Below are 17,663 nucleotides of genomic sequence, written 5' to 3'. Positions count from 1 at the left end.
GGTACTGGTAGGATATTTGTATTTTGCCAGTTTAAAATAGCACTGGAGACCTATTTTTCTGTTTGACTCCTATTATATTTCTATCATTATAGGATAGCTGACATATTTGTTCAGCACCATAGGATAAAGCCCTGAGAACACTGAATTAAGGGAGACACCAAACCCTTCTTTCCCTCAGCCCTTCTTCCAGACTCTGGCATCACCTTCCCATTTCTGACCGAAGGGTGAGTGCAGGTTGGAACCACTCCAAGGATGCTCTGGCATCAGGATCACTCCTGGGTTGAATCCACCTCCAATCCCCTGTTCCAGACATTACCAGAGCACAAATCAATGGGGCTTTTTCTCTTGGAGCCCAATATTACCCTTGGAATAGCAGACTATGTCAGTTTCATTGCCATTAAACAACATTAAACTGCTCTTTTAAAGCTGGATTTAAAATTGCTTAAGCTTGTTCTGGTAGATAGAACAGAACCTCCTCGACTTCTCAGCTCATTGAGAAGCAAGATCTCGTTACAAAAGAGGGAATTTCTTTCTAACATTTAGAATACTTTATACAAACATTCCCCTTTTTCTTTTTTGCTCTGGTTTATTCAGTGTGAAGACTTTTACTTCTTGAATGTCTTTCTTTACCCTTTATTTTCTTCAATCTCAGCTAAAGTATTAAAATGATTTTTTTCCACACTATTAGCTACATTTACATTCTGCAAGATAAAGAACGCCATAGCCATTATCCACCAATCCTATGGATGTAACACTTTAGTAATTTAACAGCTCAAACTTTCACAAAATCTTACTATTAGCTTTAAATAGTATTTTTTTGACTTTGAACAGTGTTATGGCAAAGCAATTGTACGTGACTGGAAAGCATCTAACTTTGTCAGAGTTAGAAAAGATAAAGCTGTTCCAGGTAGTAGAAAAATATTTTGTATTTAGCCACAAGTAGATTAGAAAGCTCAGAAATTTTTAGTTTTAATTGTATATTAACTGTAATTAAGATTTAAATAATGATAAATGATAAATTCAGAGGCTGATACTAACTTGCAAGTTTATGAAATGTAGTGTTTAAAAAAACCCAAAATCCATTATTTCTATTGCCTACAATTTTTTCTTGGCCTCAGACCACCATTGGGCAAAATCAAACCTTTTATTGTGTATTTACCCTCCGGTTCATTCCTTTAAAAAGTAACTTTTATTCAATTCACTCAATAACATAATTTATATTCTTTTTGTAATATATGGGTTCTTGAATGTTAATATTTTAATTGTTAATAGTTTGTGATGGAGGCCTAACAATACAGTTGTTACATTAATGAATTGCACTATGGAATATTTTTTTTCCTGCAGTCTTAGATGTCATGAAATACAGTTTTTTAAGGTGTATTTGTTATGAAAAGACATAAATTAGACATTGATGGACTGGGGTTCACAGAACATTGAAAAGCTCAGCTGCATATGGGATAAAAAACAGAGATAAGTGACCAAGATGAATGTTTTTTGAAGCTGCCTTCTGAAATTTTATTTATTTATTTATTTAAATGGCAATGTGTAACAGTAACACCTTTTAGGTAGCTTAGAAAGTTATTTTCTAAACAGAATGAAGTACAGATTTTTATGTGAATAGGTTCAGTCTAGAGCTTCCTGTAAAAGTCATCTTAGACTTTGGGAATGTTTCGTATTTAAAAGGGGCATTTACAGTTTAAGCTCATATTTAATAATTACTGGTTGAAACATCCAAAGGTTGCTATGTGCAACCTTTAAAGAATTTATTTACTGAAGCATTAACTAAATTTGTGTTTTTAGTTTAAATTTATTTTATTGAAATCCTTTGCAAATGTGGGCAATGCGGATTCTGAGAATCATTTCTGCCCACTATTACATGGCAGTTTTACTTGTTATGTAGTGAAGGGTGAGGAAGAGATCTGTATTTATCAATGCACTTTGAAAACTGGGAAAAGATTTTGAAGAATCTGTGTCACCTGACTTGAAGACATTTTTTCTTATGATGGCCAACAAGACACTGGTTTGGCTGAATTCTGGAATAAGGCTTCTTAAAGGAGATTACTTCAAACTTTAAATACAATGTAATTGATCACTCACATTCTGTGGATTATTTGTTATTTATTCTCAGAGATACCACCAAATCTTACTTATACTCTTAAAATAATCTGTTCGAGCTCAAAGTGAACAACTGTGCAAGCCTTTCCAATATCCCTGTAATCCCCTCAAGGTTTCAGATTATTTCTGTAGGAGATTTTTGGCTTTATATGGAGCTTTGATTCTAAATGAGTAGTTAGATTAAATCAGGTTGACATTTGTTTGCCAGCAGAGAAGATCAGTGGCAACTGGTTCACTTGAGATAACACTTGCTAAGGACTGTCATAGTGAGAGTTCTCGCTATGTAGAAAGGGTACTTAATGTATTTCCTGTTCCAAATTTGGCTTTTTCCCACAGTTCTGGTGAGGTGAGGTTGATGTTATGACAGCTTTGTGCTTTGCTTCCTCAGTAAATCATTTGTTCCAGGGGTACTGAGGTTTTGATGTGAGTCTGGTTTAGCTGGACGAGCTGCAGAAAGGATCCCTCCAGATGAACGTGCATTTGCCTTTTCTCTGTTTTTCTCTTGCTGACTGGTGGAGACTGACACAAAACTGCAAGCACATTAATGTTTGCATGCTCTCACATCAAACTGTGTCTCCAGGTATAGATGCCAATCTCTGCACACAAATGCAAATGTTTATGCAGAAATATTGATACAAATATCTGTGTCAATAGGAGACAAGACTAAAACAAAGCCAACCTCACTTGGAAGAGAAACAACTTTTGGCTTGCTGAGTCAGAAGATGTAGATGCTCTGTGTAGTTACATTTTATGGCTCAGCTTCCAGTTTTTCGAGGAAGGAAATTATAAAATTTACATGAATTATCACACTAACCTAGAGCGACTCTTTTCTGCATAAATTCAGGTTGGGTAATTGGTGTTGTTGCAAAATTGAATTAAATAGTTTTGCAAGTTCAGAATTAGGTATATGGAGTTATGCTGATGTGAGTAAACAGGAATAATTTCTTATTGTCTAAGATTTTATTGGGGGAAAGCCCTTAAAAAGGCCACAAACAGGGGAAGACATGTTTACAGTGGATACATAAAGTAAATCCTTGGTGTGCAGCAGTGACAAGAACTATCCTGACTTCATGGTACCTACCAGCAATTTCTGATCACACTTGATCCATTTGTGTGATTTTAGAAATGTGTCAGTAGTTTTAAAAGTTCACTCCAAAGACCTCTTGTATTTTTGTCATGTACCTGGGAAAAAACAGATGTTCTGTTTTGGGTCTCTCCAAAACCCTCGAATTACTGCGTGTTTAGCATGTTGTATCTTGGGGTACAGTCTGCCCATGTTCAAATTGCTAATTAGAAATAAAAATGCCATAGAAGGAATGGCAAAACCTGCAGTGAAAGTATCAGGATCAGAGATTCAGCCTTCATTTTCTTCTAGCTTCTCAAGTAATGATTCAGCTTTAGGAGCTGATGACTTGGCTCTAGTAGATATTTCATTTGTTTTTTTTTCTAAATCTCTTTTCAATATTAGTATGATTAGGATTTTTACTAATACAGTACATTAATACAATACTATTAAAATTGTCTACTTCTAGATTTTAAAAAGTCAGTAATGCTATCATTTAGTCACAATAGACTGCTTTTGTTTCAAATTAAAGGCAGTCAAATTTATCAAGGTGTAGTTAAAACTTTCTTTTGAGTATATAACCTTATCAGAGGTTTCTGTTGCGTAGTCTGTGTTAGATCTCCAAGCACAGAGTCACTTATGGAATTGCTAACAAGAGGTCTTTCAAGGAATGTGTGATAAACTGTGAAACCCCTCACTCAGCAAAGAAACACCAACGTGGGTGTAGGAGTCATTAGGAGATTTGAAATGCTCTCCAGTGGCAGCAATTTCCTCAGCTGTGAGGATTTTTTCACCTCTAGCTGATGAGAATTCATTCCATTTGAGCTACAGAAACAAAAAGGCAACACAGCTGGTGATATCTGCCAAAGGTGAAAGAAAGGAAGAAAGATGGAGGGAATCAAAAATAAGAATAATTAAAGAAAGAAAGCGTGTGGGGAAAGAATGTAAATTTAACAGGACAAAGTAGGGAGCCAAAAATATTTCTGAGAAGTATTTTTACATCCATTTATGTACCCAGCCAGGGAGGAAAGCAGTGGTGTTAGTGGAGGGCTTGGATCTGGATGGTTTTTAGCATGGAGAAAAGTGGAACAAGACATTGGGTCAAGACTTGGGGTAGGGCTTGTGGGTCAGTGGTCAGGAGTCACTGCATGTTTATTGAGATGTGCTGGCAGTTTAGGCTTCCCACAGATGAAGGACATTCTGGCTTAGCTCAATTCCTTAATTTGATCTGAAGTCAGGCTGGGTACTACCCTGGGTGTGGGTAGGATTGTTCCCTAATTTTATACCTTTTATGCTGCCATTGTAGGTGGGTCAGGAGAGAGCTGAATGGTGGTTTTGTGTTATAAATGAGGAGGAGAAATCTGACAAATCTTTCCTCTGCCACCCTTGAATTCATTCTAATTCACTTCTGTTTGGGTTATGTATTCACATGTATCTGAGTTTCTAATGAATTATATTTTGTCTATTTTTCCAATAATGACTTAGAACTAAATCACAAGTAGATTAACATTAATTACACTTTTTTTCCCCCTAAGCATGTAGGTGAAATTTTTGTTCAGGATTATGATGACATTGATAATTTAAGGGCCATTATGAAGAAAACACAAATTATATTTACCATTCATAATTTTTAATTGACATTTCTGCCTAGAATTTTTAAGAAGTTGCAGCTACTCACAGCTGTTTTGAATTGACCTCTGATGGTTTTAGATGAAAAGTGGGGTGGATTCACTGATAAAAACTGAAATAAGTTTAGAGAACCAAAATTAAAATCTTTATTTTAAGCATAAAGTATCATGGAGCATTGTTGCTGATAGAAGTATTCAGTGCTTCATCAGACTGAAATGTTTAAAAGTTTTAAATATCCCAGATAACTGTCAAACACAGCTGCCATCTGCCCTCGGCAGAAGCACCAGCATCTGCTGAGATGCAGACCTGTGACCTCTAGATAACTTTCTATACACAGAAAAATATTTATCTTCTTCCTATGACCTTCCATGAAGAAGACATGAGCCATGGATTTGTTTCCTAGGGAACTAGTGACTGAGGAAAATCTATAATTAGATCTGTGGGTTGTTTGCTACAAGTGGGAATTGGGTGCTAAGCAGGTTCTTAAAGTATCCAGAAGTATTAGACAGACTTCATGTAATCGAACCAAATTTAGAAAAATACCCTTCATCGTGATATTTCTTTTTTAATATCTTCATTATAAAAATTAAATATTTTTGATAGGCTACTTACCTAAGTTCATTTTAATTGCAAAATATTTTCACATTCAAGACTCATCAGGTCGCTAGCTAAAGCAAAAATAAAATTAGTCAAAATCTTCCAAGAAATTTCTTCAACTGAGTCCTAATTTTCAAGAGTATTTCGGGTGAATCATTCTCATCAGCTCCATTTTCACACTTTACTACTCCTATTCAGTTCTTCAGGTTGGCTCTGCAACTTCAGTGTCTTATTCTGCAATTCCAGTTACTCTGCCCGGCTGGAGGGTCCCACTTAATCCAGATCTTGATTTCTTTCTTTGCTGCGTGCATGGATCTAAAGATAACACTTGTAGCTGAGTCCCAGGGGCAGTGAATGTGGCTGCAGGGAGAGGAAGCAGCCAGGTTTTTGTATTCCCCAGACAACCCAGGGCAGACTTCTCCAGACCTCATCAGAAGATTATTCCAGTTGAAATGCTGCCCTGGTGCTCCCAGCCCAGGGCCAGATCAGAGCCTTGAGCTTGTCTGGATGCTGCACAAGAGGCCCTCAGTAATAAATTAAGACTTTGATCTAATTCAGAATAAATAGCACTGTGAAGTACTTGGGAAGAGGTGCTGTAAATTGGGTCTGTTCTCCTCTTTTCCCCCATTTCTTCCAGATTTAGCTACACCTGCGGTGATTACACATTGTGTATTCTGCCCTGAGTCCTGAATTGCTGCAATTCCAAACCATTAAATGTGGTAATACTGCCTCTTAATTCCTGCCCTTTTAGATCTGCGAAAAGCTTTCAATAAAGCTCATCTGTAAATCCAAATAATGGATTGGTTTGTTTGTTTTTAAGGGGATCTTTTGAGTTCTTCTTTTAATATTGTCAAGCACAGTCAGATTTTTCCTAACAGACCACAACTTTGGAGCTACACCGTCTGGCTGTCACTCAGCAGAGAGTGGTGCTCCAATTCCTTCAAGTGACAGGGTTTGCAAGTCAGCCACTTAAGTAGCAAATAAAATATGGTGATTCAATGGCCCCTGAAAGGCCAAACCAGCCAGTGGAACAGCCAGGCCTCCTGTGACAAAGAACACCTCTAAGTCCTCTTCCTTTGAGATCACAAAAACCTGCGTTTGTGAATTCTGTGCTGTCAGTAGGGAGATATTGTTATGTACAGAATCCTGAGTCTGCAGATATATTTGTGAAATAGACTAGGAACAGGGAAAGGGAAAATTATTTGTAATGGATCTTCTTGCTCTTTATAAATTAGGAGTAAAAGGAAGCTGAGGAATTACCTGCTACAAAAGCTAATGCACATCTTGATGTGTTTATTGAATTACTTTGCTTCGATCTCTGAGCAAATGCTCACTGTTAGCTGTTTATATTGGGTAAATCCTCAAATTTAAATCCCTGCAACTGCTGGAAAGAGCTCTTCAGGGGGAATTCTTGCATCTTTGTACAACTACGATAATGAACCTGGGGCTGAAGGGATCCACCAGCGCCCAGGGCTCCCACATGCATAAATTCATTTTGCTTCACTTGAACACCTGTGCATCCCACTACAAAGCTGATCTGAATTTTGTAAACATTTATGAGTAATTACGATAAAAAGCCATTATGTTGAGAAGATATTTTTTGGTTGAATATCAAATATCCTATTTGTTCTGATTATTCTAAAAAGACCTGGAAAATGGAGCCCTGGTGGTGAAACAGCTTCACTGGTTTTTAACATATTGTGTCATTTTCATACATTGAATTATTTTGGTGAAATATTTGCCTGTGGAATATAGGAACCTTGTCAAATTTCAGATTTGCAGTTGTTTCTACTTAGTAAAACGTTGTGTTTGCACTGATGTAACAAAATAATAGTTGGTATAGTACATTTTACAGGAGGTAGAGCACCAGTCCAAAAAGATCCTTCAGTGATCCACCCACTTTTTGAGCCGCACAAGTTCTATTTCCTTCGTGTACATGAAGTTCTCAGAGTGGTGCTTGATCAGAGCATTCAGAGTTTTGTCTGAATGGCTGAATTTGCAATCAGCCATGTAAACATGCATCAAAAGTATGCTAAACCTGTGTGCTTTAATTTTCCCAACGTTGTTCCTAAATCTGACGCTTCCTGAAACATTTTGCATGATAAAGCTCAGAGTTAAAATGCTAAAAAGGACCCTCTTGAGAATATCAGTGTATGTTTTTTCATTTTCATAATTCATTTAATTTTGATGCCTGATTTTTTTAATTCCCATCTTCCTTCTCTGAAAGTTGGTATAAAAGTTTCCATGTTTGAGGTATTAGTACACCCAGTACTGAATATTTCAGAAATTTTATACAGATACTAAAACACTTCAGTTTACAGATGCACTATTGTAATAATACACACGTTCCTTTTTTTTCTGTAATTCATAAAAGCCTTAAGAGAACAAGTGCAAAAGAATGTGACTAAGAAGTAATTGCTACTCTTGTAGTAAGAGTTTTGCCCAGTGCCACTGAGGTTTAAATGTAGGTAGCAGTGACTGTGGGATTTCATTTATGTACTTTAGAGAAGTAAAAACGAAATCCCAAAGTATCTATAAGAATAAATAACAAATAATTCACAGGAGTAAACACAGAGTGTAAACTTTGTTAAAGGATTAATTACGTTGTACTTAAAGTTTTAGGTAATCTCTTTGAGGAGCATCGTGCAATAATTCAGCCGAATCTGTATCTTAAAGTGCAAAATTCAGATATTTTGTAGTAATGTGTTTCACCCAGGATCTGAAATAGAAAATAGGTCCTTAAAGTTTAAAATAACTGAATTATGGCTTTCTTTGCTGGGTAAAACCCAGTCTGTTGTCTACATACATTTTCTTTCTCTGGAGATCAGTATATGCGCATTGTTATCTGGACTGTCAACAGCATCAAGGAAAATGCTTGGAGCTGATGATACAGAAGGGATGTCTGGGGTACTAAATGTAGTTTTTCCCAGCTCTGCTACCCCCAGAACGCAAACTTTTCACCTCAATGTTGTGTTCCCTTGCCTTGGCTGTCACAGAGGTTGGGTTTATGTTGTATATTCCCATTGCTGGCCACATTTCCCTTTCCATCCCATGCCCATGGATTCTGGAGTGCCCTTCCAGTTGCAAGCACAGATATCAGTATTTGAGGGAGTGATTGACTGGCTGGTTTCAGCTTTGCAGGAAAGCTCGTGGAGATGGACACAGCTTTGAAAACCTTGCCTCTTAAATAGACTGGAGACTGAAAACTGATCTGAAAACGGCTTGAAATTTAGAACCTTGATATCACCTGGTTTTGCTTTCCATAAACAACTTTAATTGCTGAAGTTTTGTTTTGCTGTTAACTTGAATTTCACAAATATTGTTCATTCTTGTCTCCATTAACTTGTTTTGGATAACACCCCAAAAGGGCATTTGCCCAGATTTGCTTTGATTGATAATAGAGTGAAACTAATAACCCTTTATGTGAACAAGAGAAAGTGGTACCTGAAAGATACCCTGTGCTGGGTTTATCCCTAATTATCAGGAATAAAGGACATAGTCACTTAGAGAAGCTTTATAATTCCTGTTACCATTATGGGAATGAATCCCCTGGATTTTCTTGCCCGTCACCTGTACGTGGAGTGAATCTGGAGAAAGTTAAAATCAGAGAGAAACCCACTGTCAGGCTTGGCTGACATCTGCCTTCGTCAAAGAGCACAATTTGGCTCCCTTGCTCAGCCAGTTTATCTAATATTTCATTAAAGAAGATAGAGGTATTAAATTTTGCATAATAAATTATTAAACTCAGCAAATTATATAAATTCCTTTCTAGACACGGGTTTTGTATATTTAGCTTACAGTAATGAAGCAGTTTCTGTTGGTTAATGCTTTTGAATAACGATGGGAATATTTTACATTTGTTTTGAGTCAGCGTGGAGCAGATGGATCCTCTGTCTGTAAAGAGTAATTTTCAGTGTGGCAGGACAGGAAGTGCCTGTTTATTTATACAATATCTAAACAATGACCCTAAAACATTGTTTTGTTCTTGTGCTCTTGTTTTGCTCAGTGATTAGAGGAAAAAAATAGTTCACCTTTAAATATTCCATGAATAAATTTGTTTCCTAAGAGGCTTGGGGGGGGGGGGGGGGGGAGAAGCAGGAAAAACCAAAACCAAACAATCCACCAAAACAAAACAAAACAAGCCCCTCAAGAGAGACATTGTAAAGCTCTGAAATGAAAGGAACTGGGGAATGAACCAAATATTTCTGTCTGGCGGTGGGATTAGTTTTCAAATTAAAAAGTGAAACTATTATGATGCATCTATAATTCACCTGGCATCAAGAACTAAGAAATTATGGGAGTGGTTGAGGCAAACACTTCTTAAAGAATAAAACTGGTAGCTGAGGATAGTGCTGTTTAGGACAGATTTGCTGGCACTGCAGAACTGTGAATTCTCTCTCTCGGGGCAGTGTGGGGGTTTTGTACTTCTATTTCTCTTCTTCTCTTGAGAACACTCTGATTTACTTTTGCGATAAACCCGTAACAACAGGGGGATCACATTGCTGAAATGAGTTTAGCTGCGAGGGATGCATAATGTCAGCTGAAAAATAGCACTGGGGAAATACGTTTTGGCCATGTTTCGGAAGAGAGCAGCTCCTGTCAGCTACGTGATGCTCTGTTTGCTTGGAAGTGTCTTTGAGTCAAGCAGGATCCCAGAGCCTCTGCCTTTTGCTGCACTGTGGTGGGTGCTGTGTCTGGGGGATGGATCACTTCAATTCCCAATTATTCTCTGAAGTACCCTGGAGATGGGAAAGTGAGCAGTGTCTGAGTCTCCATCCAGTGCTGTCCTTGGGTCCTGGGTGAGGAAATAGCTTTCCACAGCCCATGTTATTGTGGGGTGCTCAGCTGGTGTCTATTCTGAGCCATCTGCCCACAGAAAGTCCCCTCTGAACTGTGACATCAGAACAAGGGAAAATGAAATAGGTAGAAATTGGGATGCTGGGTAGAGAATTCCTGTCTTATCCATATTCCCAGTGGGTGGGTTGCAGGGTCTTGTGCTGCCTTAACAACCATTTCCTAAGAATGCAGAGCCTTTATATTCAACATGTAGCCACTGCCATATGGTGCAGACATTTTCAGTATTAGAACCTGCACTGAAGTTCCTGAAGCTGTGAAAAAATTATGGAAATAACTGTGTCTGTCTGGGCTTCAGGTAGCAGTGACTGTGGGATTTCATTTATGTACTTTAGAGAAGTAAAAACGAAATCCCAAAGTAAACATTCCAGCAGATATAATCTGGCCTTGTTTTATCTCTGCTAAGATACTGGGAAAGCATTGTTCTGCAAACGCGTCGTGAGCTAGGAAATCTTCATGTGAGCAGTGCTGTGTTTGTGCCAGTGCTTAGAATCTCAGCCTTGCCAGAGGAGATGTCAGACAATCCTCCTGTTTTCTTCCTTGCTCTTGTTGAAGCACCAAACCATATGGCAAATTAAGCCTGATTTTTATTAAACTTTTCATTGTACTGAGCTCCGTGCGAACTGGGAAATGCACTTTCTTTGAACTATGCAGCCATTATATAAGCATCTTAATTAGGAGATGTTAATGTTCTCCCTGACATTCCTGGGAGTTTGCGGCTCCCTCTTGTGGCTAATTAAGCGTTTTAAGGAGCCTTCTGAAAATGACTTTTTGTGAGCCGCCCGCAGCTCTTGAGCAAACGCTGCCGTGGTGCCCCGAGCAGCTCAGTGCTGGGCTCTGTGTCACAATATCAGGCTGAAGGTGCTGTGCCATCCCTGGAGGCACGGACAGGTAAACAGATAAAAGAGAAAGGCCTGCAAAGGGTTGCACTATGAATGTGATGGCTCCCTGAAGTCTTCAAAAAGCTGAGTGAGCTCATGCAGTCATTTAGAAAACTTCTGCTCTCTGGTAACTCTGCTCCTGCCATACATTAGATGCTGAAGAAGGGTTTGAATCTAGAGTGGGGATGAAATATGGGATATGTCAGCTCCAAGGAGCACAAATCTTCCAGGCACCACATTGGGATGTCTCACTCTCAAATTCAAGGTTAAGATCTTTGACAGATTTGATGTTGAGAAGAAACCTTCCCACCAGTTGTTTTTGCAGGGACTACTACTACTACTACTACTACTGTTATTATTATTCGTATTATTGTTATTACATTCTTGTTTTTCTATCTAGTGTGGAAAGAAATCTCTGTATGAATACCTGGATTTTTTTTTTTCACAAATTCCCTTTCAGAGCCCAATATTTGTTTTTCCTTCTTATTGTGGATTGTTACAACTGGGACATTGTGTTTATACTATGTCTTAAATTTGTCATAAACAGTTAGGTAATGTTTGATGGCTCTGGTGGAAATGGCTGTAGTATAAACATCTCTGAGTTAGAGTTTTGTGCTTGTGTGGGGCTGATTTCAGGCCTTTCAAACCACTGCTCTTATATGGGAAGGGGCACTTGCCTCATAATAAGTCTTGGACATCAGGGCAGAAAAGTATCAATTCATCTTTTCCTTAGAAAAATGAGCAATGGTCATGACATTGCAAAATCTCAAGCGTAGCTTTGTGTTAACAAAAAACCACGTGTTTTTAGGATTGACATAAAAATATCAGAAATTGCTCAAAAAAGGACCTGAACAACAGGTAACTTTTCAGTAGGAGCTATTAAGTTTCAGTCTCATCACCAAACCAGAAGTCACAAAGTGACTTTGCCCTTTTGTCACCTGCAGTGTTGCCTGCCTCTGTGTTTTGGCATGACTTGCTCAAAAATACACAGGAAGAAAACTTCATCCATTAGTGTTTCTGAGTGTTGGAAGGAGGGGGGAAAAAGAGGTGAAACTGGTTTTTACTTTGAAATGTCTCCCTTCCCCAAAGGGTTTGTGGAGTGAAACTTTATCTCTGAAAATGCTGGTTTCCTATTTCATAACTCGTGGCAATTTCTTCTCAATTAAAATAAAGGAATAATGATTATGGAGTCAAGTCAAAATCTCACTGCCCAGTAATTTGCAAACCAGCGTTTCTCAACCCACAGCAGTAGGGCAGCAAACATTTATTTCCTCAGGGACATTATTAAACACCCTGCATATTTATTATCTCAAAATTGGAGAGGGTCCAGATTTCTAAGGCTACTTTCTCCCTTCCTCTTCCTGAGCTGTAATTCAGACCAGCATATAAATTTTTGTCTTAGTGTTTCTGTGGAAATCAGCAATATGAAATTGTTAGGAACAAAAGAACGTGGAACAGCAGAGGTGGGAAAAGCTTGGCAAGATAGTCAGCCTTAAAGGGCAAGATTAATTTATAATCCCTCAGATTCTGGTGTACAAATACGAATTTGCAAAGTGTGTAGCTTATAACTAACATTGTGTGGCTCTGCAGGTTTGTGAATGTTACTGTTGCTAATGTGAGGCTGCCTTGAAATTGGATTTTTAGGGATTTTGTTCTCATGGGAAAATAAGGTGATAGTAACAAGGAGTTGCCATACACACATGGGTGTGTGCATACACATAAATAGAAATTTGGGAAGTGGACTAATTCCAGCTGTGTGACTCAGGAGTATTCTGGGCAGGATACTCCAATATTTTCATGCAGAGTTTTTTCCATTGATTTAAAATCCTGGGAAAGGAAGAGTTAGAAAGAGGATTGGGGGGAAAAAACCCAACCTGAAAGTAGTGGGTAATAACTTCACAATGACTAATAAAATATTGTGTGATGGCTCTCTGGTATGGTAAGTGTTGTTGTGAAATAAGAGTGCTTCTTGGCAATCAATAGAATATGTCTTTTTTTTTTTGTAAGTTTGTAGCTGTTCTATCAATTTAACTAAAAAGAAGAAATAGCATTAAATGAAATGTCAAATTCTAGACATAGAGTGAATTCAGTGGTAGAATAACAGAAACTTTAAGTAGTGAAATTGAAGACACTAAAGATAAGATAGGAACTGGCTGAGAGCATGAGTAGCTTTTCCAGGGTTTAACACAAAATTGCACAGTGTCTTGTGAATGATTGCAATCATATTTTATAGTTACATTTTATTGGCAGGGAGCATAGCTCAGCATTAGTTAAAAAACTGAAATGACTTATGTGGTTTTAGGATGACTTTAAAAGATTTTACAACTTGGCCTGTCGCTTGTTTCCTGCCATGCAGGTCATCAGAAGTGAAGGGACAGAGGGAGTAAAGTTTCGGCTCTCTGGAAAGGGAGTAGATCAAGACCCAAAAGGAATTTTTAGAATCAATGAGATGAATGGGGACGTCTCCGTGACCCGAGCCCTTGATCGAGAAGCGATTGCCAATTATGAGGTGAGTGCTCAGAGCAATAACATCTCTGCCTCTCTGTTGATAGTGTGTATTTTCTAAATGTGTACTTGCTCCTGAAAGATCTGCAGTTAAATTGAAGACTCGATTGCAGCTACTGTCCTATAAAATTTCAAGAAGAACCATTGGAAATGGTAAACGTGCTTGTTTTTCACACTATTGAAACTTCTCTGCTTTCTGCTTGGAATTTCTGTCATTTATCTTTAGTGGAAATGCTGTCTGAACATTGTGTATACATTTGATTTCTGAACAGAAAATTTTGTTTGGACAAAGGAAGATCTTTTGGGGAAGTTGTCACTGTGGTACTACAGAATTATGCAATTTTATTGTGAAATAGTCAATGGAAAGTACTATTGAACTCCATTTTTAGTAATGGGTGTTTTTAATAGAGAGAAAGAAGATTCTGATAATATGAAAATGTTACGTAAGATGTACATCACCTACAAAGGCCTTACTAAAGATTCCTTTCCTTGTCAGTAAAAATATTTCTCTCCATTGAATACACAACAAACGAACTCTGAAATCTGCAAAACAACTGCCCCACATTGTCCCAAAATGCATAAAATAAACAGAGGATCTGTCAGTTCATGTTTTCTATACAGCTCTGGGAATGTGCACTCACAGAGCTTGTCCCTGGCCATGTTGATCCAGCAGAACAGCAGAATTCCAGGTGCTCCCTGGTTGGTGCATGTTGCCTCTTGTGTCCCAGCACAGGGATCATCTCCCACCCTCTGGCACAGTGCCCTGGCCCCTGTGGGACACAGGCTCTGGGGACAGTCCTGGCTGCCATCCCTGATCCCTCAATTTCATGTGCTGCAGCGTAATAATCAACACTTGTACCTCCAGTGCTGTTTCCCTCCTCCTCTGGGAGAGTTTCGCAGTTGGATGATTGGTCCTACTGCTCAAACAGCACTGCTAAAATTTACCATATGCTGGTTTTCAACACTTAAACATCTACTTCGTATCTGGGTCTGCAGTGAAATGTATGTTAAGCGCTCGCACAGGATTTATGGGAGTTGCTGACGTCCTTCTTGCAAGAAAAACATTGCAGTTTCTCTTTTTAACACTGTTCCTTGTCTTCATTTGCCAGCTGTTTCTTATTTTATCAGTGGCTTTCCACCTTAATGTGTTGAGTATAAACTTTGAATATTTTCTCTCCTGGAAAATCATAGTAGACTTTTCAACTTAATGCAGCAAACCACAAATGGCCCTCATATCTGATCTGGCAAAAGACACACTTAAATTAAGACCAACCCATTTCCCTGGAGGAGCCTTTTTGAAGCAGTGTAAGTTACACACGAGAAATGTGGTGTAGCAGGTGATGCAGAGCAATGTGAATGTACAGCCTGAGAGGCTGTGGTGCTTTCTGAGCTGTTATCCAGCACTCTGCTCTGCAGCTCACACCCGTCCTGCAGCAAAAAATGGGGTTGGAATGTTCTGTAGGAGAACCCTCCACTGGATTACTCTGTCTCAAATCCAGCCCATTATTTTCCAATAAAGGTATGTCATGGTGCCAGGAAAACAACAGAATTTTCTCCTTGATTTCCTAGGTACACTGAGAGATGAATAACCTGAAATATCCTTGAATTTCTCTCAAAAAGTGTTTTCTGGTTTTGTCTGAGCTTCCCCCTGCCCAGCATTGTTGTTTTGAAAGAAAAAGTTCAAAGCAAAAGGAAAACAAGCAAAGAAGAGATCATTGTGAAAAAATACAAATTCTTTGCAAGCCATCAGAATATCAAGTGTGCAGTCAGAAGTGGGGTATGGATGAAAAGATAAAATCTGTTTGAATTCTTCAGCTACACCCAGGGAGGCTCTCCTTGAGTATTGCTTCATTTCCTGCACTTATTGCATATGCACGCAAGGAGTAAGAATTGAAAACTGTTAATAGGGTACAAAACAGAGCTTTGGTGATCAGAGTATTTCATAGAACTTTGCAGATTTTACCACCTCAGAAATTTTTAAATTAGTGAAGAATATGTAATCTGTTAAAAAATGTTGGGTTTTTTTTTTTTTTTTCACTGAACATTTGAAAATCTGGGTTTTGCTGCCCTCTTTCTCCTGGAGGAATATTGAAAAATTGTGGGAGTTTTTCTCTGGATTCACAGCAAGAGAACATGATTAAATTAGAGAGTACTAAACTTTACACAGACAACTTTGTTTATTGTTTGAGTTAATCCCTTCGTTCTGTGGTTTGTTTTTATGTATTTTATTTCTAATGAAAGTTGGAAAATATTTTAAAATAGAGTGAAAACCTTTATCTGGGGATCAGGGCCTGCCAGTCCTTTTGGTGCAGCCCATTTGTGTGGAAGTTGTATTTTCAGAGGAGTTTAAAGTTTGATTTTTAGCAAAGGAACTGAAGCTGGCAAGAGGAACTAAGGCAGCTCGTTTTAATGACTCCACCTTCACCCTCTGAGATAAACTTATTTATCCACTTGGTATATGAGCTTATTTCTTATGAAACTGTGCTCTTAAAGGCCAGGGAATGTCAGTCAGCTTCAGTTTTAAGTGAAAGCTGCTTATGAAGAAGAGCAGCAGGATTCAGGGATGATGTTATGCCCAGCAAAGACAGGCTGGTTTAGAAAACTGTGTAGCAACTCCTTTTTCCTTCTAAGGAGGTTTGTTAAAGAGCATCCTGATCGGAATTCTGCAGGTCAGAGTACACCGGTGGATTTGCATGGAATGGTTTTACTTTGGGGCTTGCTGGAGCTTGTTGACAAAGCTGCTAAATGATGCTCTGAAGAGGGGGCTTAAGCAGGCTCTGGGCACGTTATGGAATTGCTTCTGGGCTGCTGAGATAAGAGGTAGCCTAGAGCCCCTATTTAGAGGGAGCAAAAGGTGTTCTGTTGTACTAATATGCTCTCAAGTATATTTGGTTTTCTCTCCAGATTTGAATAAATCAGACTAAGTCAGAAATTTCAGACAATGGCAAAGAGTTTATTTATTTGCTATTGGAAAGTGAAGATGTGGAAAAACAGATGAAGGAGCTTGGTGGGGAGATTTAAGATGGATTTTCTAGTCCAAATCAGTGAGGTGCACACCATCCAAAACCCGCCAATAATTTATGCAATTCAGAGTCCATTGCAGACCCATATTCTTTTCTGATTCCAGCAGAGCAGAAACAGTTGTGACTTTTCAGTTCTTTCCTTGAGCAAAAAAAATCAAGTGCTTCTGTAAAGAGCTGTGATAACAGAGCAAGAGGATTCCAGTGAAGCTGGAAGGCTACTTGTGCTCAGTGTTGATAAAATCCCAGAGAATTGGGATACAAAGGGTCAAATAGAGGGCCGGTGAAAATAGAAGCCTGAAAACCAGTGATTATGGGGTAATCTGTTATTTAAAACCCCTGGGCTCGTTTTCAAAACCTCACATTTACCTGGATAATTTATTTGTAGGCAGAAATCAAGAAAAAGCAGGAAGAGTGGCGGGGGTTGATTGCCACCACCAAGTAACAAAAAGTTTCTTAGTTACAAGAACTAGTTTTGGTCTTTACTCCAAGTTAGGAGGGTGCAGAAGAGGCAACAATATTCTATTTTTTTTTTTTTTTTTATTGTTCATGCATGAGATTTGGGGTTTGGCAGTCTTTGGGTACAGGAAAAAGCCTCCAGCTGCAAAAGCTCGTTTCACATGGAATTCCTGCAGCCTCTCAAGCATCTGTGGCAAAGTGTCATTGGGGAGCTCCAACTGAGACTCGAGCTTTTAAAGGGTGTTGCCATCGTTGAAAGGCAACACATGTTGCAAGGGAAGTAATCAGAAAGTGATCCTCTGCAAGCATGAAATGAAGCAGCTTGATAAAACTGTGCAAATTATAGCTGTGACCAAATTTACCTAGGCAATTTGAACTGCTAATGAAGAGTTAGTTTTAATTATTTTTTAAGTAAAGAGCTTTATTTGCTTTAAAAAATACTTAACAAGCAGAGGTGTGAAATCAGCCCTCAGCTTTTTTTATAATGACAGATCACACTTCCATGAAAGGATGCCTTGCAACTGGTAGTGACAGACTGAG

At 38.5% G+C, this 17,663-nt stretch overlaps 1 protein-coding gene across 2 annotated transcripts in view; it reads left to right on the top strand.

The window, feature by feature from the left end:
* CDH13 (cadherin 13) overlaps positions 1–17,663 on the top strand; it is a 449,314-nt gene that overhangs the window by 202,594 nt on the left and 229,057 nt on the right. For both annotated transcript variants that reach the window (XM_008638691.2, XM_017741000.1), the window contains exon 5: positions 13,496–13,648. In XM_008638691.2, the coding sequence (XP_008636913.1) occupies positions 13,496–13,648 (153 nt within the window). The remainder of the gene's footprint in view (positions 1–13,495; positions 13,649–17,663) is intronic.

Source organism: Corvus brachyrhynchos, unplaced genomic scaffold, assembly GCF_000691975.1.
Source record: "Corvus brachyrhynchos isolate BGI_N302 unplaced genomic scaffold, ASM69197v1 scaffold26, whole genome shotgun sequence".
NCBI lineage: Eukaryota > Metazoa > Chordata > Aves > Passeriformes > Corvidae > Corvus > Corvus brachyrhynchos.
This window is presented reverse-complemented; position numbering and strand designations above follow the sequence as displayed.